Raw genomic sequence first — 25,739 nt, forward strand, 5'->3', positions numbered from 1 at the left:
CTATAGACCCTGAGTCTCAAACTCAAGTGGGCAGACTTGCAGAGGAAGTACTTTCACCCACTCAGCTGTCCAACCAACCTACCCCTTTGTTTTAAACAAAAATAAACCTCCACATTAAGCAGTGATCCAAGCTGCAGAGGCTGCTGGAGAACCTTTTACCTTTTCCTCTTGAGAATCCTCAGGCTGGAGACAGAGCTCTTTCAGAGTGCTTGCCTGAAGCATCCAGAGACCTGAGCTCTATCAGCCCCTCAGCAGTAACAGTAAAGCTCCTAGGGAAGAACCCATCATGGCAGGGCATGAACAGTGGATTACACTTCTAGCACAGTTTATCACAGGATAACTCAGCTTCTGGTCATCAGCTTTGTGGGACTACAAACTACATAGGATTCAAACTTACCACACTAAGGAAAGTGATTTACAAGAGAGCAGACTGAAGTGGCATGAAGGTATAGTCATTTGCCACCAGTGGGGTCCCTTTCTGGTTACAGGAGTGTTCACTGCCTATCTAGGCTACCTCTTCCATATCAACAGGGTAATGAGAGGGTTTCTTAGTAAGCACAGTATTGGTGAAAGGGTATGTGTTTGTCTTGGGAAATATGTACTTTATCTAGGCTGTGGAACACTCTGATTAGCTGTTCTCAGAGTCATGTGTTGTGATACAATATGATTCTAACATTCAGGGAGGTTGAGGAAGGAGAATCACCAGTCGGAGGCCACACTGGGCTACATAGTGAGTTCCAAGGCAGGCTGAACTACATTGGTCAAAATGCTTCATGTTTGAAAACAGAATTTTCTGTAGGGTCACAGCTCTAATAGTTTCCTCTTAGGGCTCCACCTTCCATGGCATTATTCACCTGAAGTTTCTGACTTTCATAATTAGTCCCTGTCTGTCTAATTGGAATTAGACAATCATAATCCATTTCAATTTTTCATAAGGTGCAAATCCTTCTTTTTTTTTTTCTTCCAGTCTTATAGATGCATAGTAGTGACTCGGAGCTTTTGTTTTGGCTTGTTTGTTTCTTTGTTTAAAAAATACTATTATTTTATATGTGTTGATGATTTGCCTGCATGTAAGTCTGTGTACCATATGTGTGCAATGCCCCTGGAGGCCAAAAGAGAGTGTCAGATCCTCTGGACTAGCATGATAAAGAGTTGTGAGTCACCATGTAGGTGCAGAGAACCAAAACCAGCTCCTCTACATTAGCAACAATTACTCTTAACTACTGAGCTATCTCTGTAGCCGCTGCTTCATCATCATCATCACCACATTATTGTTATGTTCTGTTTGCTTTTTTATGGCCTATTTTGCCTGCATATGTGTGTGAACCACATATGTGCCTATTGCCCCAGGATGTCAGAGAGAGGGCATCAGATCCTCTGGGACTGGTGCTGTGAAATGTTGTGTGGTGCTGTGTTGGTGATGGGAACAAACCAGGCCCTGTGCAGGAGGACCACTGAACCTCGCCAGCCCCAGCATTCCCAGCATTCCCTTTAAAGAAGACTAAGTTTCTCATTATAACCTTGGGAGCTCAGTCCGGTGCTCCAGTGTGGGTCTCTGTCTCTATCTCCATCCATCGCTAGATGAAGGTTCTATGGCGATATGCAAGATATTCATCAGTATGATTATAGGATAGGTTCATTTCAGGTTCCCTATCCTCAGGTGCCCCAATGAACTAACTGGGGACATTGCCCTGGGCATCTGGTAGCCATTCCAGGTTCAAGTCTCTTGCCAACCCTTAGGTGGCTCCCTTAACTAAGGTATGAGTTTCCCTGCTCCCCAATCCAACCTTCCTTTAACCCCAATCACCCCGATTCCCCCAGTTCCCCTCATCCTCTCCTTCACACTTTTCTCTCCCCATCACCCCTCATCCCCATCCCACCCCACCCCCCAAGATTCCAATTTTTTGCCCATCAATCTTGTCTATTTCCCATAGCTGGGAGGATATCTATATGTTTTTCCTTGGGTTTACCCTCTTGTTTAGCTTCTTTAGGATCACAAATTATAGACTCAGTGGCCCCTATCCATGGCTAGAAACCAATTATGAGTGAGTACATCCCATGATCTTCTTTTTGGGTCTGGGTTACCTCACTCAGGATCGTATTTTCTATTTCCATCCATTTGCATGCAAAATTCGAGAAGTCATTGAAGGTTATAATGAGGAGCAGAAGGAGAGAGAACATGAACAAGGAAGTCAGGACCATGAGGGGTGCACCCAACCACTGAGACAGGGGGGCCGATCTATTGGGAGCTCACCAAGGACTGCTACTGAAAAAAAATGGGATAAAACCGGACTCTCTGAATGTGGCGGACAATGAGAGCTGACGAGAGGCCAAGGAGAATGGCACAGGAACTTTCATCTGGCGATGGATCGAGAGAGAGACAGAGACCCAATTTGGAGCAACCGTCTGAGCTCTTAAGGTCCAAATGAGGAGCAGAAGGAGGGAGAACATGAGCAAGGAAATCAGGACCACGAGGCGTGCACCCACCCACTGTGACAGTGGAACTGATCTATTGGGAGCTCTCCAAGGCCAGCTGGACTGGGACTGAATAAGCATGGGTTGAAACTGGACTCTCTGAACAAGGCGGACAATGAAGGCTGATGAGAAGCCAAGGACAATGGCACTAGGTTTCGATCCTAACACATGAACTGGCTTTGTGGGAGCGTAGCCTGTTTGGATGCTCACCTTCCTGGACCTAGATAGAAGTGGGAGGACCTTGGTCTTCCTGTAGAGTAGGGAATTTGGACTGCTCTTCAGTATTGAGAGGGAGGGGGAGTGGACTGGGGGGGAGGAGAAGTGGAGTGGGGATAGGGGGAGGAGAGTGGGGGGAGGGGGCAATATGTGGGAGGAGGGGGAGGGAAATGGGAAACGGGGAGCAGTTGGAAATTTTAATTAAAAAAGAATAAAAAAATGGGGAAAAAAAAGAAAAAAAAGAAGACTAAGTTTGTGCATTTTATGTCGAATTATATTTTTTAGTAAGCTTCCTGTGTTGACTTCAAAATATCTGCCAAATTGTGTATTTTCATCCCTATTCATGTTTAGAAGTAATAGATTGTTTACATCTTTATATATATATATATATATATATATATATATTTATTTATTATGCTGTTTGAATTGTTTGAATGCTGAGGAAGGAGCATGTTTACATCTTTATAACACAGTTAATGGCAGGTTTTCAATCTCTTATTCTAAGGAATTTATTTACCTGCCTACTCCATTTTTATTCAAATTTAAATTTCCAATTTGAAAAAAAAATGAAACACACTAAATACAGAATCATGTTTTTGTTTTTAAAATCTACTTATCATAATCAGTTTTTTCTGGACTACACCATCAAATGCTATGAGAGTTTCATGACCGGTGCTGACACCTTTGAAGAGGAGAATGCAGAGCTGAAGTCGAAGCTGAGTAAGTGCCCTTCATGCTGTGCTGCCACTTACCTCTGGGTGCTTGCTTGTTTTGTCATGCCTGATTTTTTCAATAGCTACGTTATGAGGTGGGTATCTATGAATTGTTCTTTGATGGTTCTTTAATGAGGACAAGTAATAGTTAAGCAAAAAATAGTCAGCTCTGAGTCATACCCCTTTCTAGTTATGTGAATTCAAGACATGTATGACCTCTTTGAAAGTTAATGAACTAGAAAGCAATGTAATAAAATACCAAATGAGCCAGGTGACAGTGGTGCACGCCTTTAATCGCAGCACTTGGGAGGCAGAGTTTGAGGCCAGCCTGGTCTACAAAGTAAGTTCCAGGAGAGTCAAGGCTTCACAGAGAAACCCTGTTTCAGGGGGAAGAGAGAGAGAGAGAGAGAGAGAGAGAGAGAGAGAGAGAGAGAGAGAAGAGAGAGAGGAGGAAGTTAACAAGTCATTATATTTTCATGTAAATTATTTTTCTCTCAGTGTTATGTAGTGATGGGGGAATATCACTTTGACACCTATGACACAAAAGATCAGTGGGGAAAACCAACATTCCTCAGGATGCACTAGGGATGTAAGAGTAGAGAACAGTTCAGCTGTTGTAACTATCCTCCATCTGTCCAGGGAGCACATAGACATAAAAATGTCAAGTGTAGCAGGTGGAAAGGTGGAGACTTGAGATCCCTAGAGCTTGTCAGCCAGCCAAACTGACCAAACCAAGGAGAGATCTTATCTAAGACATTAGATGAAAGCAGCTGAGTAAGGCTCACAATGTAACCTCTGACTTCTGTATGTACACATGCATACTCATGACCACATAAACACGCATAACACACACAAGGGAAAATTCATTGTGATCTAATATGGAAAACATTTAGTGAGTTATTTAATATTTCTATATATAATTAAACATATAAATTAATCTACTCAAATATTTTTTACATACCTACTGTGTGCCAGGCACCAAAAACGCAGTAATAAAGAACAGAAAATCTTGACTTTATTCTGTTAGAAAGAAAGTAATGATAATTAAATGAGGAACCATTAGGTAAATAACAACAGGTGCTATGAAAGAAAGCTGAAGCAGGTTGAGGGCCATAAGCTATTCCATGGAGTTAAAAATAACACTTGCTATTTTAGAAGGTAGTATCTACTGCATTGGGGGAAGAGAGGGGATAAGGTACTGAAAACCTGAAGGATGCTGTAGGTTAATTCTGATGAAATGTTTGGGCTTTTTTCCAGAGGATTTATATAATGACTCCAAGCTGGAGTCATTAGAGGCAGAAAACAAAGCACTCCATGAAGAGATTGCAAGATTGGAGAAAGAAAGAGAAAAAGAACCAGTTAGTAACTGTGTTTTTGAACTTACTTGACAACTTTTTAGACTTTTGAGCCTGTTTGAGAAGACCTTCTTATGGAAGGTGTTTTTAAATGGGTTAACAAATAAGCTTCTTAAAGGTAAGATAAGATAATATAGACTGTCAGTGAAGCCATGTGTGGTATCTGTGGTACTTTGTTTTCCCTTGTGGTCTATCAGTCGTGGACTAATGGTGCTCAGAATATGATGAAAGACTCCTGCCTCTTTATATAAGGCTCAAACTACCCTTTGGACAGGGTCCCTGGGGTATTTACTTGCAAGGAGCATTGTTCTCAAGAGGTCCTGAGTTTAGGTAGTGAAAACATGGTGGTATAGTGTATACATATAGAGTATACTGTAATATGCATGATTTTATAAAAGCAAGATGATAATGTGGGTGTTTATTTTAATATGTAAGGGTATTTTGCCCACATGCATATCTGTGTACCACATACTCACAGTGCCTGTGGAGAACAGAAGAAGATGTCAAATCTGAACGCAAGATACAGAGAGTTGTTAAATTGAATCCAGGTCCTGTGAAAGCAGGCATCACTCATAACCCTGATAACAGAAACTTAACTTTATCTTGGTTTTATTAGTGGAGCACCTAGATTGTTCTGAAAAGTAATCAGATATTAAGTATTTGTGTTTCTACATTATCCTTGGTTTTTCCCTATCTGAAACTGAAGTCTTTCATTAAATTATTACGTTACAGTAGTAATACCAAAGTTCTTTTTTTCTTTTAGTTCTTTTGACTGGTTCTAAGATAAGTGTAAACAATATTGCTTTCTTCAAAATACAGAATGCTTCTTGGTAAAAATAACTAATTTAGTATTTTTTTCTTCAAGAATCATCTACTATCATTAAAGAAATTGAAAGCTTCCTTGCAATCAGATGTTGAAAAGTGTAAAGCATACATGAGCAGTTTGGAGTCACATTTGCCCATCCTAGATAAGAAACTGAGTGGCCTCAATGAAGAAATTAGTAGACTAGGTAAGCAAAGCTAAGGGATCATTTAGATTGTCCTATGGCCCTCTATAAATAGCTATGTGATCTTTTCCTTCTTTGATAACTTTCTGTAGTAGTTATGAAGGTTTCAGTATTAGTTCTTTCAACCAGGCATAGGAGCACACACCTTTAATCCTAGCACGTGGGAAGCAGAGGCAGGTTGATCTCTGTGAGGCTGAAGCCAGCCTGGTCTACAAAATGTGTTCCAGGACAGCCAGAGCTGTATCGTGAGACCCTGTCTCAAAAAAACCAAAACAATAATTGTCTGCATTTTCGTCCTGCCTGGTTTCTGTCCTCCCACCAGGTCCCACAGACATTTATCCCCAAAGAAATCACATAGAGGTCTAGAGTAATGACAAACTGATTGGCCCATCAGGTCAGGCTTCTTAACTCTTATAACTTATATTAACCCATTATTCTTATCTATATTGGCCACATGGCTCAGTTCAGCGGAGCAATCACATTTTCCTTCTTTTGTGGTTGGGACAGGACTGGGAAGGAATGAATTCTTTTGTTCTGCTTTGCCCACCTCTACTGGCCAATCAACATTTATTTAAAACATAATTGACCGAATATAGTCAATTGTCCTGCAACAAATAATAATTATTTTTTCTCTCATACCTTTAAATGTAATCTAAGAGCCAATAAATATGTGCTTGCCAAAGGACTCAGGAAGAATCTGGTTTTTTTTCCAGGTTCTATGGCTGATAGCATACCTGGGTTTATGTCCACATCAATCTAATCTCTACCTCCATCTTCTGTCTTTTCTCTGCATCCTCTATTTTCTTCATTTTTAAGACTATATTTGTATCCCATGCTGGTTTTGAATTGAAGATGCTCTGGCCCCAGCATCCAGGGCCTGTAATAATACATAACCTAAGTTCGCCTCAAACTCAAAATATTGCCTCCAAGAATTAGAAATATAAATTGCCACCACACCCTTCTCCCTTCTCTCCTCTGTCTTTTCTTTTTTCTTTTTTCCTTTTGGTTTGTTGGTTTGTTTTTTTTTTCTTCGAAGATAGGGTTTCCCTTTGTAGTGTTGGCTGTCTTGGAACTCTCTGTGTAGACTAGGCTGTCCTTGAACTCACAGAGATCTGCCTCCCGAGTGCTGGGATTAAAGGTGTGTGCCATAACTGCACAGCTTTTTTTTTTAAGTTTTATGTGTATGTTAAGTTTATGTGTACCACATGTGTACCTGATACCCTCAGGTCAGAAGAGGGTGTCAGATCTGCTGGAACTGGAGTGACAGATGGTTGTAAGCTACCCATGTAGGCTCTGGGAACTAAACCTGGACCCTCTGGAAGAGCACTAAGTTCTTCACCTGCTGTGCAGCTCTCTGGTCCCTAAGTCTTCATCTTCCTATCTGCATGAACTCTCCATTTGCCTGTATCTTACAGTGACCTATGATGATGTTTAAGGCACAGCTGCATAATACAGGCTTCTCTCACATCAGCATTCCCAATCACTTGCGTGAAGACCATTTTCCAGATTAGGTAATTTTTACATGTTCAAGAGCAGTTGTTTGGGACATGTCAAAGCACTGTGAGAAGTGAGAGCAGGGTTGCATTTCTCTGTACAACCTTTAGTTTGAAAGATAATCACATTCTTTTCAAAGAGTATTAATTTCATGAGAAACCTTAGAAAGAAACGCACATGTGTTTCTCTGAAAAGAGAAGCAGTTGTTTGGGACATGTCAAATAATGGTGAGAAGTGAGAGCAGGTTTGCTTTTCTCTGTATAAGCCTTACTTTGAAAAATAATCACATTCTTTTGATAGTGTATTAATTTCATGAGAAGCTTTACTGAGAAATGCACTTGTGTTTCTCTGAAAAGAGAAGCAGTTGTTTGGGACATGTCAAAGCATTGTGAGAAGTGAGAGCAGTATTGCTATTATCTGTACAAGCTTTACTTTGAAAGATAATCATGTTCTTTCAAAAGTGTATTAATTTCATGAGAAGCTTTAGGGATAAACGCACATTTGTTTCTCTGAAAAGAGAAGCAGTTGTTTGGGACATGTCAAAGCATTGTTGAAATTGAGAGTGGTGTCACTTATCTCTGTAAAATCTTTACTTTGAAGGATAATCACGATCTTTTGAAAGTGTATAAATTTTATGAGAAGCATTAGTGATAAACGCACATGTGTTTCTCTGAAAGGAGAAGCAGCTGTTTGGAATATGTCAAAGCATGGTTGAAAGTGAAAGCCGTGTTGCTATTCTCTGTACAAGATTTACTTTGAAAGTAATCATGTTCTTATGAAAGTGTATCAATTTCATGAAAGCTTTAGTGATAAACAAACATGTGTTTCTCTGAAAAGAGAAGCAGTTGTTTGGGACATGTCAAAGCATTGTGAGAAGTGAGAGCAGTATTGCTATTATCTGTACAAGCTTTACTTTGAAAGATAATCATGTTCTTTCAAAAGTGTATTAATTTCATGAGAAGCTTTAGGGATAAACGCACATTTGTTTCTCTGAAAAGAGAAGCAGTTGTTTGGGACATGTCAAAGCATTGTTGAAATTGAGAGTGGTGTCACTTATCTCTGTAAAATCTTTACTTTGAAGGATAATCACGATCTTTTGAAAGTGTATAAATTTTATGAGAAGCATTAGTGATAAACGCACATGTGTTTCTCTGAAAGGAGAAGCAGCTGTTTGGAATATGTCAAAGCATGGTTGAAAGTGAAAGCCGTGTTGCTATTCTCTGTACAAGATTTACTTTGAAAGTAATCATGTTCTTATGAAAGTGTATCAATTTCATGAAAGCTTTAGTGATAAACAAACATGTGTTTCTCTGAAAAGAGAAGCAGTTTTTTGGGACATGTCAAAGCATTGTGTGAAGTGAGAGCAGGCTTGCTTTTCTCTTTGAAAGCTTTATGTCAAAGAAAAATACATTCTTTGAAAGTGTATTCAATGCATGAGAAGCTTTAGTGAGGAATGCACATGTGTTTCTCTGAATTAAGAAGCACTTATTTGGGACATGTCAAAGCATCGTGAGAAGTGAGAGCAGGGTTGCTTTTATCTGTACAAGCTTTATGTTGAAAGATAATCATGTTCTTTGTCCAAAAAGAGAAGCAGTTGTTTGGGACATGGCAAAACATTGTTGAAAGTGAGAGCGGTGTTGCTTTTCTCTGTACAAGATTTATTTTGAAAGATAATCACGTTCTTTTGAAAGTGTATTAATTTTATGAGAAGCTTTAGTGAGAAAAGCACATGTGTTTCTCTGAAAAGAGAAGCTGTTGCTTGGGACATGTCAAATAATGTTAAGAAGTGAGAGCAGGGTTGCTTTTCTGTGTACAAGATTTAGTTAGGAAGATAATCACGTTCTTTTAAAAGTGTATCAATTTCATGAGAAGCTTTAGTGAGAAACACACATGTGTATCTTTGAAAAGAGAAGCAGTTGTTTGGGACATGTCGAAGCATTGTGAGAAGTGAGAGCAGGGTTGCTTTTCTCTGTACAAGCTTTACTTTGAAAGATAATTACATTCTTTTGAAAGTGTATCAATTTTCTGAGAAGCTTTAGTGAGAAAAGCACATGTATTTCTCTGAAAGAGAAACAGTTGTTTGGGACAGGTCAAAGCATTGTGAAAAGTGAGAGCATGGTTGCTTTTCTCTGTACAAGCTGTACTTTGAAAGATAATCAATTTCTTTTGAACGTGGAATATTTCATGAGAAACTTTAGTGAAAAATGCACCTGTGTTTGTCTGAAGAGTGAAGCAGTTGTTTGGGACATGTCAAAGCACTGTTTAAAGTGAGAGTCATGTTGCTTTTCTCTGTACAAGCTTTACTTTGAAAAATAATCACCTTCTTTTGAAAGTGTATTAATTTCATCAGAAGCTTTTTTGGGACACGTCAAAGCATTGTGAGAAGTGAGAGTAGGGTTGCTTTTCTCTGTACAAACTATACTTTGAAAGATAATCATGTTCATTAGAAAGTGAATTAATTTCATGAGAAGGTTAAGTGAGAAATGCACATGTGTTTGTCTGAAAAGAAAAGCAGTTGTTTGGGACATGTCTAATAATGGTGAGAGGTGAGAGTAGGGTTGCTTTTCTCTGTACAAGCTTTACTTTGAAAGATAATTTTGTTCTTTGAAAGTGTATCAATTTTCTGAGAAGCTTTAGTGAGAAAAGCACATGTTTTTCTATGAGAAGAGAAGCAGTTGTTTGGACATGTAAAGCATTGTGAGAAGTGAGAGCAGGGTTGCTTTTCTCTGTACAAGCTTTACTTTGAAAGATAATCACCTTCTTTTGAAAGTGTATTTATTTCAAGAGAAGCTTTAGTTAGAAATGCCCATGTGTTTCCTGAAAAGAGAAGCAGTTGTTTGGGTCATGTCAAAACATTGTGAGAAGTGAGATCAGTATCGCTATTATCTGTACAAGCTTCACTTTGAAAGATAATCATGTTCTTTCAAAAATGTATTAATTTCATGAGAAGCTTTAGGGATAAACGCACATTTGTTACTCTGAAAAGAGAAGCAGTTGTTTCAGACATGTCAAAGCATTGTTGAAATTGAGTTGGTATCGCTTTTCTCTAGACAATCTTTTCTTTGAAAGATAATTACATTCTTTTGAAAGTGTATCAATTTTAAGCGTTAGTGATAAATGCACATGTGTTTCTCTGAAAAGAGAAGCAGTTGTTTGGAATATGTCAAAGCACTGTTGAAAGTAAAAGTGGTGTTGCTATTCACTGTACAAGCTTTACTTTGAAAGTAATCATGTTCTTTTGAAAATGTCAAATCATGGAGAAAAGTGAGAGCAGGGTTGATTTTCTCTGTACACGCTTTACTTTGAAAGATATTCATGTTCATTTGAAAGTTTATTAATTTCATGAGAAGCTTTAGTGAGAAACGCACATGTGTTTCTCTGAAATGAGAAGCAGTTGTTTGGGCATTGTCAAATAATGGTGAGAAGTGAGAGCAGGGTTCCTTTTTTCTGTACAAGCTTTACCGTGAAAGATAATCATGTTATTTGGATAGTGTATTAATTTCATGAAGAGCTTTAGTGAGAAAAGTACATGTGTTTCTCTGAAAAGAAAAGCAGTTTTTTGGGACATGTCAAAGCATTGTGAGAAGTGAGAGCAGGCTTTCTTTTCCCTGTAAAACCTTTAATTCAAAGAAAATTACATTCTTTTGAAAGTGTATTCATTGCATGAGAAACTTTATTGAGAAATGCACATGTATATCTCTGAAAAGAGAAGCAGTTGTTTGGGACATGTCAAAACATTGTGCAAAGTGAGATCAGGGTTGCTTTTCTTTGTACAAGCTTTATGTTGAAAGATAGTCATGTTCTTTGGAAAGTGGATTCATTTCATGAGAAGCTTTAGTGAGAAATGCACATATGCTTCTCTGAAAAGAGAAGCAGTTGTTTGGGACATGTCAAAGCATTGTTGAAATTGCGAGCAGTGTTGCTTTTCTCTATTCAAGCTTTACTTGAAAGATGATCAGGTTCTTTGGAAAGTGTATTAATTTCATGAAAAGCTTTATTGACAAATGCACATGTTCTTCTCTGAAAAGATAAGCAGTTCTGTGGGACATGTCAAAGCATTGTGAGAAGTGAGAGCAGGGTTGCTTTTCTCTGTACAAACTTTACTTTGAAAGAAAGTCACGTTCTTTGAAAGTGTATCAATTTCATGAGATGCTTTAGTGAGAAATGCACATGTGTTTCTCTGAAAAGAATATCAGTTTTTTGGGACATGCCAAAGCATTGTGAGATTTGAGAGCAGGGTTGCTTTTCTCTGTACAAGGTTTACTTTGAAAGATAATCACATTCTTTTGAAAGTGTATTAATTTCATGAGAAGGTTTAGTGAGAAATGCACATGTGTTTGTCTGAAAAGAGAAGCAGTTGTTTTGGACATATAAAAGCATTGTCAAAAGGTAGAGCAGTGTTGCTTTTCTCTGTACAAGCTTTATTTTAATAATCATGTTCTTTTGAAAGTGTATCAATTATAAGAGAACCATTAGTGAGAAACGCACATTTGTTTCTCTGAAAAGAAAAGCACTTTTTTGGGACATGTCAAAACATTGTGAGAAGAAAGAGCAGGGTTGCTTTTCTCTGTACAAGGTTTACTTTGAAAGATAATCATGTTCTTTGAATGTGTATTTATTTCATGAGAAACCTTAGTGAGAAATGCACATGGGTTTGTCTGAAAATAGAAGAAGTTGTTTGGGACATGTCAAAGCATTTTTGTTTTTTGGTTTTTCGAGACAGGGTTTCTCTGTAGCTTTGGTGCCTGTCCTGGAACTAGCTCTTGTAGACCAGGCTGGCCTCGAACTCACAGAGATCTGCCTGCCTCTCCCTCCCGAGTGCTGGGATTAAAGGCGTGCGCCACCACCGCCCGGCATGTCAAAGCATTTTAAAAGTGAGAGTGGTGTTGCTTTTCTCTATACAAGCTTTACTTGAAAGATAATCATATTCTTATGAAAGTGTTTTAATTTCATTAAAAGCTTTATTGAGAAATGTACATGTTCTGTCTGAAAATATAAGCAGTTGTGTGGGACATGTCAAAGCATTGTGAGAAGTGAGAACAGGGTTGCTTTTCGCAGTACAAGCTTTATTTTAAACATAGTCACGTTCTTTGAATGTGTATCAATTTCACGAAAAGCTTTAGTGATTAACGCACATTTGTTTCTATGGAAAGAGAAGCAGTTGTTTGGGACATGTCAAATAATGGTAAGAAGAGAGGGCAGGATTGCTTTTCTCTGTACAAGCTTTACGTTGAAAGATAATCACGTTCTTTTGATAGTGTTAACATCATGAGAAGCTTTAGTGATAAACGCACATGTGTTTCTCTTAAAAGAGAAGCAGTTGTTTGGGATATGTCAAATAATGGTGATAAGTGAGAGCAGTGTTGCTTTTCTCTGTATAAACTTTACACTGAAAGATAATCATGTTCTTCTTTTTTTGATAAAAATCAATTTTCCGCCTCCTTCCCACCTCCCATTTCGCTCCCCCTCCTACCACCTCTCTCCCCTTCCCCCCACTCCTCTTCTCCACCCTCTCCAGTCCCAAGAGCAGTCAGGGTTCCCTGCCCTGTGGAAAGTCCAAGGTCCTCCCACTCCATCCAGGTCTAGGAAGGTGAACATCCAAACTGTCTAGGCTCCCACAAAGCCAGAACATGAAGTAGGATCAAAACCCCGTGCCATTGTCCTTGGCCTCTCATCAGCTCTCATTGTCCGCCATGTTCAGAGAGTCTGGTTTTATCCCATGCTTTTTCAGTCACAGTCCAGCTGGCCTTGGTGAGCTCCCAATAGATTGGCCCCACTGTCTCAGTGGGTGGGTGCACCCTTCGTGGTCCTGACTTCCTTGTTCATGTTCTACCTCCTTCTGCTCCTCATTAGGACCTTGGGAGCTCAGTTCGGTGCTCCAGTGTGGGTCTCTGTCTCTATCTCCATCCATTGCTAGATGAAGGTTCTATGGTGATATGCAAGATATTCATCAGTATGGCTATAGGATAGGTTCATTTCAGGTTCCCTATCCTCAGGTGCCCAAGGAACTAACTGAGGACATTGCCCTGGAAACCTGGTAGCCACTCCAAGTTCAAGTCTCTTGCCAACCCTTAGGTGGCTCCCTTAACTAAGATATGAGTTTCCCAGAAACTAAGAGACCATGGATGCAAGGCCAGACTACTATACCCAGCCAAACTTTCATTCACTATAAATGGAGAAAACAAAAATTTCCAGGAAAAAAACAAATTTAAACAATACGTAGGCACAAATCCAGCCTTACAGAAAGTAATAGAAGGAAAATCACTAACCAAGGAGTCCAACAATGACCACAATAACTCAGACATCTAGAGACCCTTTATCAGTGCAACTCAAAGAAGGGAAACACACAAAATCTACTACTAAAAAAGTGACCGGAGTTAACAACCACTGGTCATTAATATCACTTAATGTCAATGGATTCAATTCACCTATAAAAAGGAACAGACTAAGAGATTGGATACGAAAACAGGATCCAACATTCTGCTGTTTACAAGAAACACACCTCAACCACAAAGACAGGCACCTACTCAGAGTAAAGGGTTGGGATAAGGCTTATCAAGTAAATGGACCTAAGAAACAAGCAGGTGTGGCCATACTAATTTCTAACAAAGTTGACTTCAAACTTAAATCAATCAGAAGAGATGGAGAGGGACATTTTCTACTCATAACAGGAACAATTCATCAAGATGAAGTCTCAATCCTGAATATCTATGCCCCTAATATAAAAGTACCCACCTATGTAAAAGAAACATTGCTAAAACTGAAGGCAACCATCAAACCGCACACATTAATAGTAGGAGACTTTAACATTCCTCTCTCACCAATGGACAGGTCAATTAGACAGAAACCTAACAGAGAAATCACGTTATTTTGAAAGTGTATTTATTTCATGAAAAGCTTTTGCAAGAAAGCACATGTGTTTCTTTGTAAAGAGAGGCAGTTGTGTGCGACATGTCACAGTATTGTTAGAAGTGAGATCAGTGTTCCGTTTGTCTGTACAAGCTTTACTTTGAAAGATAATTATGTTCTTTTGAAAGTTATTAATTTCATAAAAAGCTTTAGTAAGAAACGCACATGTGTTTCTTTGTAAAGAGAAGTAGTCGTTTGCAACATGTCAAAGTTTTGTTAGAAGTGAGTGTTCCTTTTCTCTGTACAAGCTTTATTTTGAAAGATAATAACGTTCTTTGAATGTGTATGAATTTCATGAAAAGCTTTAGTAAGAAACACACATTTGTTTCTTTGTAAAGAGAAGCAGTTGTTTGTGACATGTCAAAGATTTGTTAGAAGTGAGATCAGTGTTCCTTTTCTCTGCACAAGCTTTACTTGGAAAGGTAATCACGTTCTTTCGAAAGTGTATTCATTTCATGAAAACTTGAGTAAGAAACGCACATGTGTTTCATTGTAAAGAGAAACATTTGTTTGCAAAAGTCAAAGGATTGTTAGTAGTGAGATCAGTGTTCTGTTTGTCTGTACAAGCTTTATTTTTAAAGATAATCACGTTCTTTGAAAGTGTATTCCTTTAATGAAAAGCTTTAGTAAGAAACGCAATTGTGTTTGTTTGTAAAGAAAAGCAGTCATTTGCGACATGTCAAAGTTTTGTTAGAAGTGAGATCAGTGTTCCTTTTCTCTGCACAAGTTTTACTTGTAAGATAATCACGTTCTTTAGAAAGTGTATTCATTTCATGAAAAGCTGTAGTAAGAAACACACATGTGTTTCTCTGAAAAGAAAACAGTTGTTTGTGACATGTAAAAATATTGTTAGAAGTGAGATCAGTGTTCCTTTTCTGTACAAGCTTTACTTTGAAAGATAATCACGTTCTTTTCAAAGTATATTAATTTCATGAAAAGCCTTAGTAAGAAATGCAAGTGTGTTTCTTTGTAAAGAGAAGTAGTCATTTGCGACATGTCAAAGTTTTGTTAGAAGTGAGATTAATGTTCTTTTTCTCTGTACAAGCTTTACTTTGAAAAATAATCACGTTCTTTTGAAAGTGTATTCATTTCATGAAAATCTTTAGTAAGAAACACACATGTGTTTCTTTGTAAAGAGAAGCAGTTGTATGGGACATATCAAGGTATTGTTAGAAGTGAGATCAGAGTTCCTTTTCTCTGTACAAGGTTTACTTTGAAAGATAATCACGTTTTTTTAAGTGTATTCATTTCATGAAAAGATGTAGTAAGAAACGTACATATGTTTCTCTGTAAAGAGAACAGTTGTTTGCAACATGTCAAAATATTGTTAGAAGTGAGATCAGTGTACCTTTTCTGTACAAGCTTTACTTTGAAAGTTAATCACATTCTTTTGAAAGTGTATTCATTTCATGAAAAGCTTTAGTAAGAAACGCACATGTGTTTCTTAGTAAAGAGCTGCATTTGTGTGGGTTTTGTCAAAGTATTGTTAGAAGTGAGATCAGTGTTCCATTCCTCTGTACAAGCTTTACTTCTTTTTTTTGGGTTAACCACACAGAATTATTTTCTACCTTATTTTTTATACATTTCTGTTTTTTATTTTTATTCATTTTTTTTATTGAAAAAAAATTTTCCCCCTCCTCCCAGCCTCCCATTTCCGTCCCCCTCCTCCCACCCCTCTCCCCCTCCTCTCCTCCTCCCTCTCCAGCCCCAAGAGCAGTCAGGGTTCCATGCCCTGTGGAAAGTCCAAGGTCCTCCCCACTCCATCCAGGTCTAGGCAGGTGAACGTCCAAACTGTCTAGGCTCCCACAAAGCCAGAACATGAAATAGGATCAAAACCCCGTGCCATTGTCCTTGGCCTCTCATCAGCTCTCATTGTCCGCCATGTTCAGAGAGTCCGGTTTTATCCCATGCTTTTTCAGTCACAGTCCAGCTGGCCTTGGCGAGCTCCCAATAGATCAGACCCACTGTCTCAGTGGGTGGGTGCACCCTTCTTGGTCCTGCCTTCCTTGTTCATGTTCTTCCTCCTTCTGCTCCTCGTTATGACCTTGGGAGCTCAGTTCTATGGTGGCGTAAATGAATGCAGACAGATTATATAGATATATACAGCTTTAATAAGGAAATAGACTTACAGGACCACAGGTTCCCGTGGAGAACAGGAAAAGCGGAGCAAAAGAAAAAGGGCTGCTGGGATCACGCCCGGCAGATTTATCCGTAAACATTTGCCTGAGGCAAACACGCCCCCAATGGGTGGGGCTATATCCCTACATCTCCCCCTTTTGTCTAAATAAGATAGAACTAAACCAAATACAACTATACAATAATAACAAATAATAAATATAACAAACAATATTGAGAACAAAACTTTTGCTAAACATTCTATCTCAAGGAGTCTAAATAACATAGAGAGTAACTACAATTATATAATCTTCAACTCCGTCAAAGATCTGAGAAGGGAATAAATATTACTTAACAATCAAGAGATATCCAAAATGTGCAACAATTGACAGAGACAACTGACTACCTGGGCAATCACCCAAAGTCTCGTTTGCAATGTTGAGTCAACCAACTTTGGCTAAGGCCTAACATAACTGGCATACCATTCTTAGAACTATCCTACCCTGTCTTGGCAGGATAAGACAATCCTGTTTCATCCACTTAGGGATAGTCTGTATCTTTGTCAGAAGTTGAGGTATGGGCTTTTCTTAACCCAAAGGCCAGTTCTGCCAAGAAGACAAGCTCCCAGTGGAGTGTCTTTGGTGCTCAACGTTCTCTCGGTAGTAGAGTGGTGTTGCCAGGAGTAATTGTGTCTCGTTGGCACAGAAATTTTAGGTTAGATCAAAGGCCATTTTCTACAGCTCTTGAAGAGGCTGAAGATCATACTATCTATACTAAATATAATCTCTATGTAACTAAAAGACCTGATTAACTTAAAAATAAATATGACAAACATTTAATTCTCCATACCTATCTAACTTGAAGACTAAAAGAATAAACAACTGTGCAATATATGAAGACAATGATCTGCAACTGTAAACAATGTCATAGGATCAGAAGTAGAAATGTACAATGTAATATGGTAGATGTATCAATACAATATAGACAAAGTTATAAGCATACTCATACAAAAATAGAGGTAAGAACACTCACATTCAATATTCAATATATCAATATACAAGAAACAGTACCAATACAATTTTCTATAAACAGTAATTCACAAATACCAATCATCCCATAAAACCAGTTAATCCCCCTTCTTCTTCCTCTTCTTCTTCTTTTTTTTTTCATAAAAATATCACCCCATCCCCTCAACCCTAAACCAACCACTAAAAGATGTCCCCAACCCTGAGGGCAAACTCTGTTCGGAGAGGGGATGTCATCTTCTAAGATTGTTCTAGCTGATATGGGGTCGACGTTCTTCTTAGGGGGTCCAGTGAAAGCAAATGATTGTAAAATTCCCAAATTAACCTTTGACCTAAGAAAATTGTAACTAGTCTCAGAGCGTTTTGAGAAGGTCCGACCAGAGTGTTGTCAAAAATGTGGACCATTCGAAATTGTCTCATGTAGTTGGTACCAAAAAACAGGTCTAATATTAGCGCTTTAAAAAAAAATCATGACGTCATAAAAACCAGATGGAGTTGATGTCGTGGGGCCCCATCTTCATCCTGGAAACTTCAAAGATTACTGTAGGAAAATTTGTTGCTTGTTATGGGAAATTTAAACATTAACAACAAGGACATACACTGACATATAAAGAAAGACACAGATATGAGGAAAAGCAAAGAAAGTTTAAGACATATATATATATATATATATATATATATATATATATATATATATATATATATATAAATTAATACTTACAGAACATGTCCCTCCATCAGTAATTAAATATTAGGGGTACCTTAAATTCTTTGAAGATGGGTATTTTCCTGTGGAGATAAGAAGAGAACCCTGCCCCCAACTTATCTGTATTACTTACCATCAGTATGATTGCCATCCATGTGATTGAATTGTTATTTATCTTTCCCAACTGGCTTCTCTTCATCAAAACGAACCTTTATCAATTTTGATGGTATCCACAATTTTTCCTCACCTGTGGAGACAAGAGCAAATCCCCTTCCCCAACGCAGCACATCTCCTGGCTTCCATTGTGAGGTCAGCACATCCTTGAAATAAACTGGTTGATTTAGTTCAGTAGACTTTTCCATTATCCAATGTCTTTCTGCAGCCAATGTTCCCTTCTCATTAGCGTTGAGGAAATTCAAGGTTAACAAAGCATTATGTAACCTATTTCTGGGGTTGTTTTCCACCCCTTTCTGTTTGTTCAACATATCCTTTATAGTTCGATATGATCTTTCTATGACTGCTTGACCTGTAGGATTGTATGGTATACCTGTAACATGCTTGATATTGTAATAATCAAAAAACCGTTTCATTTTCCTAGAGATATAAGCAGGACCATTATCTGTCTTTATTTGTGCAGGTATACCCATGATAGCCATGACTTCTAATAAATGAGTGATAACTGAATCAGCTTTTTCTGAACTTAAAGCCGTTGCCCACTGAAAGCCTGAATACGTGTCAATGGTGTGATGAACATATTTTAATTTGCCAAATTCTGCAAAGTGGAACACATCCATCTGCCAGATTTCATTCCTTTGGGTGCCCTTTGGATTAGCCCCTGCAGGCAGTGGCGTTTGGTTATAGAAAGAACAAGTAGGGCATTTCTTTACAATCTCCTTAGCTTTTTGCCATCCTTTTGGCAATAAAGAGGGCAAAGGAATTCCAGATTGCAGAGGGCCCATAGGTTGAATAACCTTGTTGATAGCCCTGAGATCTGTCACCATTCTCCATTTACCTGATTTCTTCTTAACCACAAATACAGGAGATTTCCAAGGGCTGGTAGATTCTTCTATATGTCCAGCATCTAATTGCTCTTGTACCAACTGATCTAAAGCCTGTAACTTTTCCTCAGCTAAAGGCCATTGCTTTGTCCATATTGGTTTCTCAGTCAACCATTTTAAAGGCAAGGCTGTTGCTATCTCTGAAGGAACATCAATTGCTTTTTCTTGTACAGCCCGAATGGCCGGTTTTCTCCGTTTGTAATATCTTTTAATATTATCCCCAGAAATATAGGCTCTAGAAGTAGCAGGAATGTTAATTTGGGTATTCCATTGTTGTAATAGGTCACGACCCCATAAATTCATTGCAATATTGGCTACATATGGCCTTAATTTTCCTGTTTGTCCCTCTGAACCTATACATTCAACCCATCTCGTGCTCTGCCTTACTCGAGATAGGGTTCCAATTCCCAGGAGCTGAACATTTACATTCTGAAGAGGCCAATATGGATGCCAAGATTCTGGGGTAATGATACTTACATCCACACCTGTGTCCAGCAGGCCAGTAATAAAAATGCCATTTACACACACTCTCAGCTTTGGTCTTTGGTCATTTATAGAAGTTTGCCAAAACACACGGAACTCATCTTTCTGATCATTATTGGTTGTAACAGCAGGCATGGGGCTTTCTAATTGTCCTGACGAGTCACGTTTTCTGTAGTAACTGGAAATGACTGAACCATGTTTGCCATGGGGGCCTGTGAGGCCGCCCCTCGCACGTTTCCCGTCCGTATCAGGTTGCCTTGTCTATCTCTTGTAGACCTGCACTCATTCGTCCAATGTCTGCCCTTTCCACATCTTCTACATAAACCTGAAGGCTGAGTCCTCCTATTTCTGTTATTTCTAGAAGATGCATTATTATTATTTCTGAAAATCCGTTGTCTACAATTCCTTTTCATATGACCCATTTTGCCACAATTAAAACATTTGGTATTCTGATGTCTCCTTTTACCATTGGAAATTGCTTCTTCTACCCATGCTTCAGTGCCATAGTCAAATGTATCAACATCTAGTGTATGCAAGACCCATTCTTCTAATGGCGCTGATCTGAGCTTTAAAGGTCCCAAAATCCTTTTGCATTCCACATTTGCATTTTCATAAGCCAAAGTCTCGATCATTATACGTCTTGCTTCTGGGTCAGATATCCCTATTTGTACAGCTTTAGTTATTCTTTGTAAAAAGTCACTAAAGGGTTCTCTCTGACCCTGTTTAACTCTGACAAATGATTCCATCCTCTGTCCTGGGTCTTGCACCCTCTCCCAAGCCCTTAAGGCTGCTGTAGTACACACGGAGAGTATGTTTTCATCCAAATTAGCTTGTTCCTGAGGCTCAGAAAATAGCCCCTCTCCCAAAATTTGATCTATGGAAATCTCAATTCCCTTTGCTCTTTCCTGCTGTTCTAAAAGTCTAGCCTCTTGCCTGAATAAGCATTTCCATTTCAATTGCGTTCCACTCTCAAGGACAGCAGAGCTCAGTTGAAACCAGTCATTGGGCGTGACCCTATTCGTCGTGGCCCAAGATCTTAGCATCTCTTTAACAAAAGAGGCATTCATTCCAAAAGTCATTACAGCCTGTTTAATTTCTTTGAGATCATTCATACGGACAGGTTCCCATGTATCTTCCTTGATGACCCTAGGGTTTCTGGAACCAACTACTTTCTCAGTTGTTACAACTTGAAAGGCAGGTAGAACTGTAGGTAGAGCTTTGTGGGAATTGTCCCGGAGGGATTTACACACAGATTTAGTTAAAATATGCCTTTCTACCTCTTGCTCTTCTTCCTCAGAATTTAGAAATTCCTCAATCTTTTCAATTCTATTCACCATTGCCTTCTTTAATGTCTGAATCTCCTGTCCAGAATTATGTTCTAAAGCCTTCATTGAGGATTCTAAAGTATGAAGTTTGTCCATTAGAGATAATGTCTCATCTTTGGACATAAGTTTTATAGCATATACCGTGCCTTCTTGTATAGATAATCTTTCTGTCAATCTGTCATAAGCTTTAGACAAAATCCGATTGTCACATTCAGCAGTTTTGATTCTCTCAGTTAATGTTTCAGTTCCTACTGAAAGGGACTGAAGCTTAAGATCCAAATCAGCTGTTCCCTCTTCCATAGTAATGAATTTCTCCTTAACATCAGCCTGTACCTCTTCTAAATTTTTTTCAGTTTGTCGAGTTGTGTTAAACAAAGATCTGTTCTCTGCCTGGAGAACTTCAAACTGATTTTTGAGAAGATTGTTGTCATTCTCAATTGTTTTTAAGCGTTCAACCTCGTCTCGTAAAGACTTTATCATATTTCTATTATCAAACCATACAGTACCAAGGAAAACTACGAATCCCAGAAAGATCCATATCTGTGGGCTGACAGACACTTCTTGTAAAATCTCGCACATGGTACAACTGAAAAGGCTGTTAAAGTCTTGAATGGTAATGTTTTCAGACATTTTTCTTATTTATAAAAGAAAATTATGTACCTGTAATGAAGTTTTCCTGCCAGTGGTGGCTAAAGAAATGCACCTGAGTCCACGTGGTCTAAGCCAGAGCCGGTCTGAAACAATTAACTCAAAACAAAAATTATTGTACTGCCTGTTAAGGGAAGTTTAAGGGAAGGGGTTGGTGGCTTTTACTTCAAAACCGCGGGTGCTTCACTTAAATCAGGCAGTGAGGGTTTGGAAGAAGCAGGGAGCTATTAACTGCTCTGTGGGGGGTCGCTGCTCTGCTACTGTAGTGGCCTGGAGTGGGGGAAGGGAAAGCGAGCAGGGAGCGCTCTGTAAATCGCCTTCCTGAGCTCAGGCAACTAGCCGGGAAAGGTGGAGCTTGCGCCCCCCCCTGTGTCGGGTCGGGGGCAAAATAGCCCGACGTTGGGACGCCAAATGTGGTGGCGCAAATGAATGTAGACAGATTATATAGATATATACAGCTTTAATAAGGAAATAAACTTACAGGACCAAAGGTTCCCGCGGTGTACCGGAAAAGCGGAGCAAAAGAAAAAGGCTGCTGGGCTCACGCCCAGCAGATTTATCCGTAATCATTAGCCCGAGGCGAACACGCCCCCAATGGGTGGGGCTATGTCCCTACAGTGGAGATTAAAAGTTGATTTAGCTGAGGGTAGCAGTCACTGGACCATATCCCAGCACTTGGGAGATTGAGACAAAGGGACCATGAGAGTGTGGCCAGCCTGGGCTACACAGTAAGACCCTGACTTAAAGATAAATAAACAAACTGGGCAGTGGTGGTGCTCACCTTTAACCCAGCACTCAGGAGGTAGAGGAAGGAGATCTCTGAGTTCAAAGCCTGCCTAGTCTACAGAGTGAGTTCCAGGACAGCCACGGCTGCACAGAGAAACCCTGTCTCAAAAAACCAAACCAAACCAAACAGAAGCAGACTCTTGGGTGGCGCGATGGCTCAGCAGTAAAAGTGCTTGCAGCACAGGCCTGACGACCTGAGTTCAGAGCCCCAGACCCCAGTAAAAAGCCACGCTACCTTCTCGTCTCCACATGCACAGACAAAAATAAATACATAAATATTCTTAAGAAACAGGTCCAGCGACTTGGCTTAGTGGGTAGAGGCATTCCCCACCAAGCTCAGGGGCCTCAGTTTCTTTCATCCCCGGAGCTCACAGGGTAGAAAGACTCAATTCCCCTCTGTGCACACTAGCGTCGTCTTCATGGCTCCGCTCACAGACACTGTATACACAGTGACAACAATAACAGATTTTAAAACCCTTTATGTTGATTGATTGTGGAAACGGTCAGTTGCATCCTTTAGTTTCTGTGTTGGATTTTTTTTTTTTTGGTAAGATTTAATGAGGTATGTGTGTGCGCGCGCGCACACACACGGGTGTCCTAGGAGGGGGAGTGGCCTGTGTACGTGAGCACAGGTGCTGGTAGAGGCCGGAGCTCCAGGAGGATGTGAGACACCTCGCATGGCTGTAGGAAACTAATCTCAGGTCCTCTGCATGCTTAGTCCATAAGGTGCTGAGCCATCTCGGCAGCCCATGGAGTTGAATTTCTAAGTGGAGGCTTGTTTGTTTGAGGTAGGATTTCTCTTTGTAGCCCTAGCTGTTCTGGAACTACTTCTATAGACCAGGCTGGCCTCAAACTCGCAGAGATCCACCTGCTTCTGCCTCTGAGTATTAGGATTAAAGGTGTGTGCCCCATTGCCCAGCCCTTAATTATGTTTTTAACAAGACCCCATACATGATTCTCCCGGTTTTCACACTAGAGTTTTGGAAAGGGGGGGTGTGCCTGAGAGCTGCCACACTCCCTTGAGGTTTCTCAGAGCCTTTATTGTCTGCCAGGTGCTCATTGACATCCCGTGTTCAGAACTGGCTCAGGAGCTTTGCCAAAGCTGTGCCACTGCCCAAAGGGTCCAGAACACGCTCCAGGAGGCGCTTGACCAGATAGAGGATGCCCGCCAGTTCAATCAGATGCTAGAACAGTTTTATCGGGCTAAGGAAGCCGCCATCTTAGCCAATCAGGAAGGTAGGAGTCGGCTACTCTGAGAGCCTCCTGGAGGGTGGGGCCTTGTCAGCAGAGCAGCTCGATTCCCTGAAGACGACAGTCCCCTGGGCTTGTGGCTTCTGTCACCATGGCGGGTTCTTGCTTGGCTGAGTGATTGTGGGCTCACCACCTGCTGCTTTCCCCTGGTCTGCTCTGCAGAGCCCAAAGCCGCCCTCGGTGGAGAAGTGGATGCAGTGGACATGGGCATCAGCAAAGAGATGGCTTCCGAAGTGGCACTTAAAGCCAGATCCTCACTGTGCTGAAGGAGAAGCCTGAGCTTATCTAGTCAGGATTTGGAGGTGGGTAAGAACTAGGGGCCCTGACCTGCAGAGAATGACCTTCCCAGGAAGTGTAGTGTGAAGGTGCGGAGGCATGTATCATGTATGTGGTTTCATGTACGTGGTATCATGTTCATGGTTTCTCTCACCTCTGCAGGCTGACCCACAGCTGATGTTTGCCTTTTAACACATTTGCGAACATCTCGATCTAAATCCAAGTGGCTTTTTTCCCTTTTTTTTTTCAAGACAGGGTCTCTGTGTAGCCTTGGCTGTCCTGGAACTTGCTGTGTAGCTGTGGAACCAGGCTGCCCTTGAACTCACATCGACCTGTCTCTCCCTCAAAAGTGCTGGGATTAAAGGTGCCGCGGCCACCCAGATCCGAGTGGCTTTTAAGAGAAAAGGGATCCTCAGGTCACAGAACATTAGTCTTTAGTTCAAGTTGACAATGACCTGACCTGGAGGAACTGCTGGGTTCGAGCTTCTGAGGTGGCTTCAAGATAGAGTCAAAAATCCCTACGTACTGCACAGCCAGTACAGTAGTAGCACAGGAGGCAAACATGGGCTGGGGGTGACGATCAGCCCTTGGCGGACATTCACGGCTTGTGAATGTGGGTTTCATCCTCAGTACCATGGGGCGAGCAGGCAGTCTGTGGGGTCCGTCCTGTGCTGGCTACCTAGAGGGAGTCCCTTGGGGTGGGTATTCTTCACCCTTTGTTCTTGTTCCTGTGCACCAGGTGCCTCCCAATTCTAGGTAGAAGGAAAGGGAGTGACAGCCACTCCAGCCTCGTTCAGCTTCCTGTTGGCCTTGAGCGATCCTGTGCTCAAAGGCGCATTGCTGGGCATTCGAGGCCAGCCTGGGCCACAGTCCCGGACCCTGTCTCTAAAGAGAAGAAGAGGAAAAAGCGGGCACGCACCGCACAGGCAAGGGTCCCGGAAGCTGTGGGCTCAGTGGTTCTTATTCTCGCTGCAGCTGGTCTCCAAGGAGGACCCCAGGGCCCTGGCTGTTGCCTTGAGCGGGACTTAAAGAAAGCAGAGACAGTCCAGCGGGCCTGCAGCAAGGAGCTCGCCTGGAGCTTGTGCAGGGGATACGTTCCCTCAGGAATGTCTGGTGAGGGAGATCCACTGCCTGAGGAACAGCAGAGCCCCAAACGCGCCAGACAAGACCCCAAGTAGCTCCACCAGAAGCACGCTTTGCTGAGGAAGCCCTTGGTTTTGTTAGCAGTGAACAACCTCCCTTCCCACTGTACTGCCTCTGTGCCGCTCTACCTCCTGCCTTCCAGGATGCTGTTGTAGCAGAGGTGGCCACGCCCTCCAGAAAGGCGGCTCCAGTCCACAAGTGCCCCCCAGCCAATCAGCTAGCTTGTAGGGCGTGGCCCCCTTAGGATATTTTTTAGTAATATTCCTGGTGTGCTCCCCGCCCTTCCTTCTGCTTTCCTGTTCTCCTGGGGAACGTCGTATTATATCATTATTAAATATTATTGTATTATTAAATATCTTTTCATTATTAAAGCCTAATATTTTATTATAATTTCTGTCTGCCGTTCATTTACGCAGGAATGCTTCTACCTCCTCTCAGCGTACTTAGATCTTTTTTTTACCAAGATTTATTTATTTATTATGTATACAACATTCCTTCCATGTATACCTGCACACCAGAAGGGGGCACGAAATCTCATTACAAATGTCTGTGAGCCACCATGTAGTTGCTGGGAATTGAACTCAGGACCTCTGCAAGAGCAGTCAGTGCTCTTCACCACTGAGCCATCTCGCCAGCCCCTTAGATCTTCATTTTTTTTCTTTTGTTTTTGATTTTTCGAGACAGGGTTTCTCCGTAGCTTTTTGGTTCCTGTCCTGGAACTAGCTCTTCTAGATCAGGCTGGCCTCGAACTCAC

At 40.6% G+C, this 25,739-nt stretch overlaps 1 protein-coding gene across 1 annotated transcript in view; it reads left to right on the plus strand.

The window, feature by feature from the left end:
* The window catches only part of LOC130861984 (DNA fragmentation factor subunit alpha-like), a 100,023-nt gene extending 75,003 nt beyond the window's left edge, over positions 1-25,020 (plus strand). Inside the window, 4 exon segments of the mRNA XM_057751351.1 lie at positions 23,368-23,551; positions 23,729-23,868; positions 24,818-24,860; positions 24,863-25,020. Coding sequence (XP_057607334.1) covers positions 23,368-23,551; positions 23,729-23,868; positions 24,818-24,860; positions 24,863-25,020 — 525 coding nt within the window.
* Positions 25,021-25,739: the final 719 nt, after the last annotated feature.

This window comes from Chionomys nivalis, chromosome 19, assembly GCF_950005125.1.
Source record: "Chionomys nivalis chromosome 19, mChiNiv1.1, whole genome shotgun sequence".
In the NCBI taxonomy this organism is placed as follows: domain Eukaryota; kingdom Metazoa; phylum Chordata; class Mammalia; order Rodentia; family Cricetidae; genus Chionomys; species Chionomys nivalis.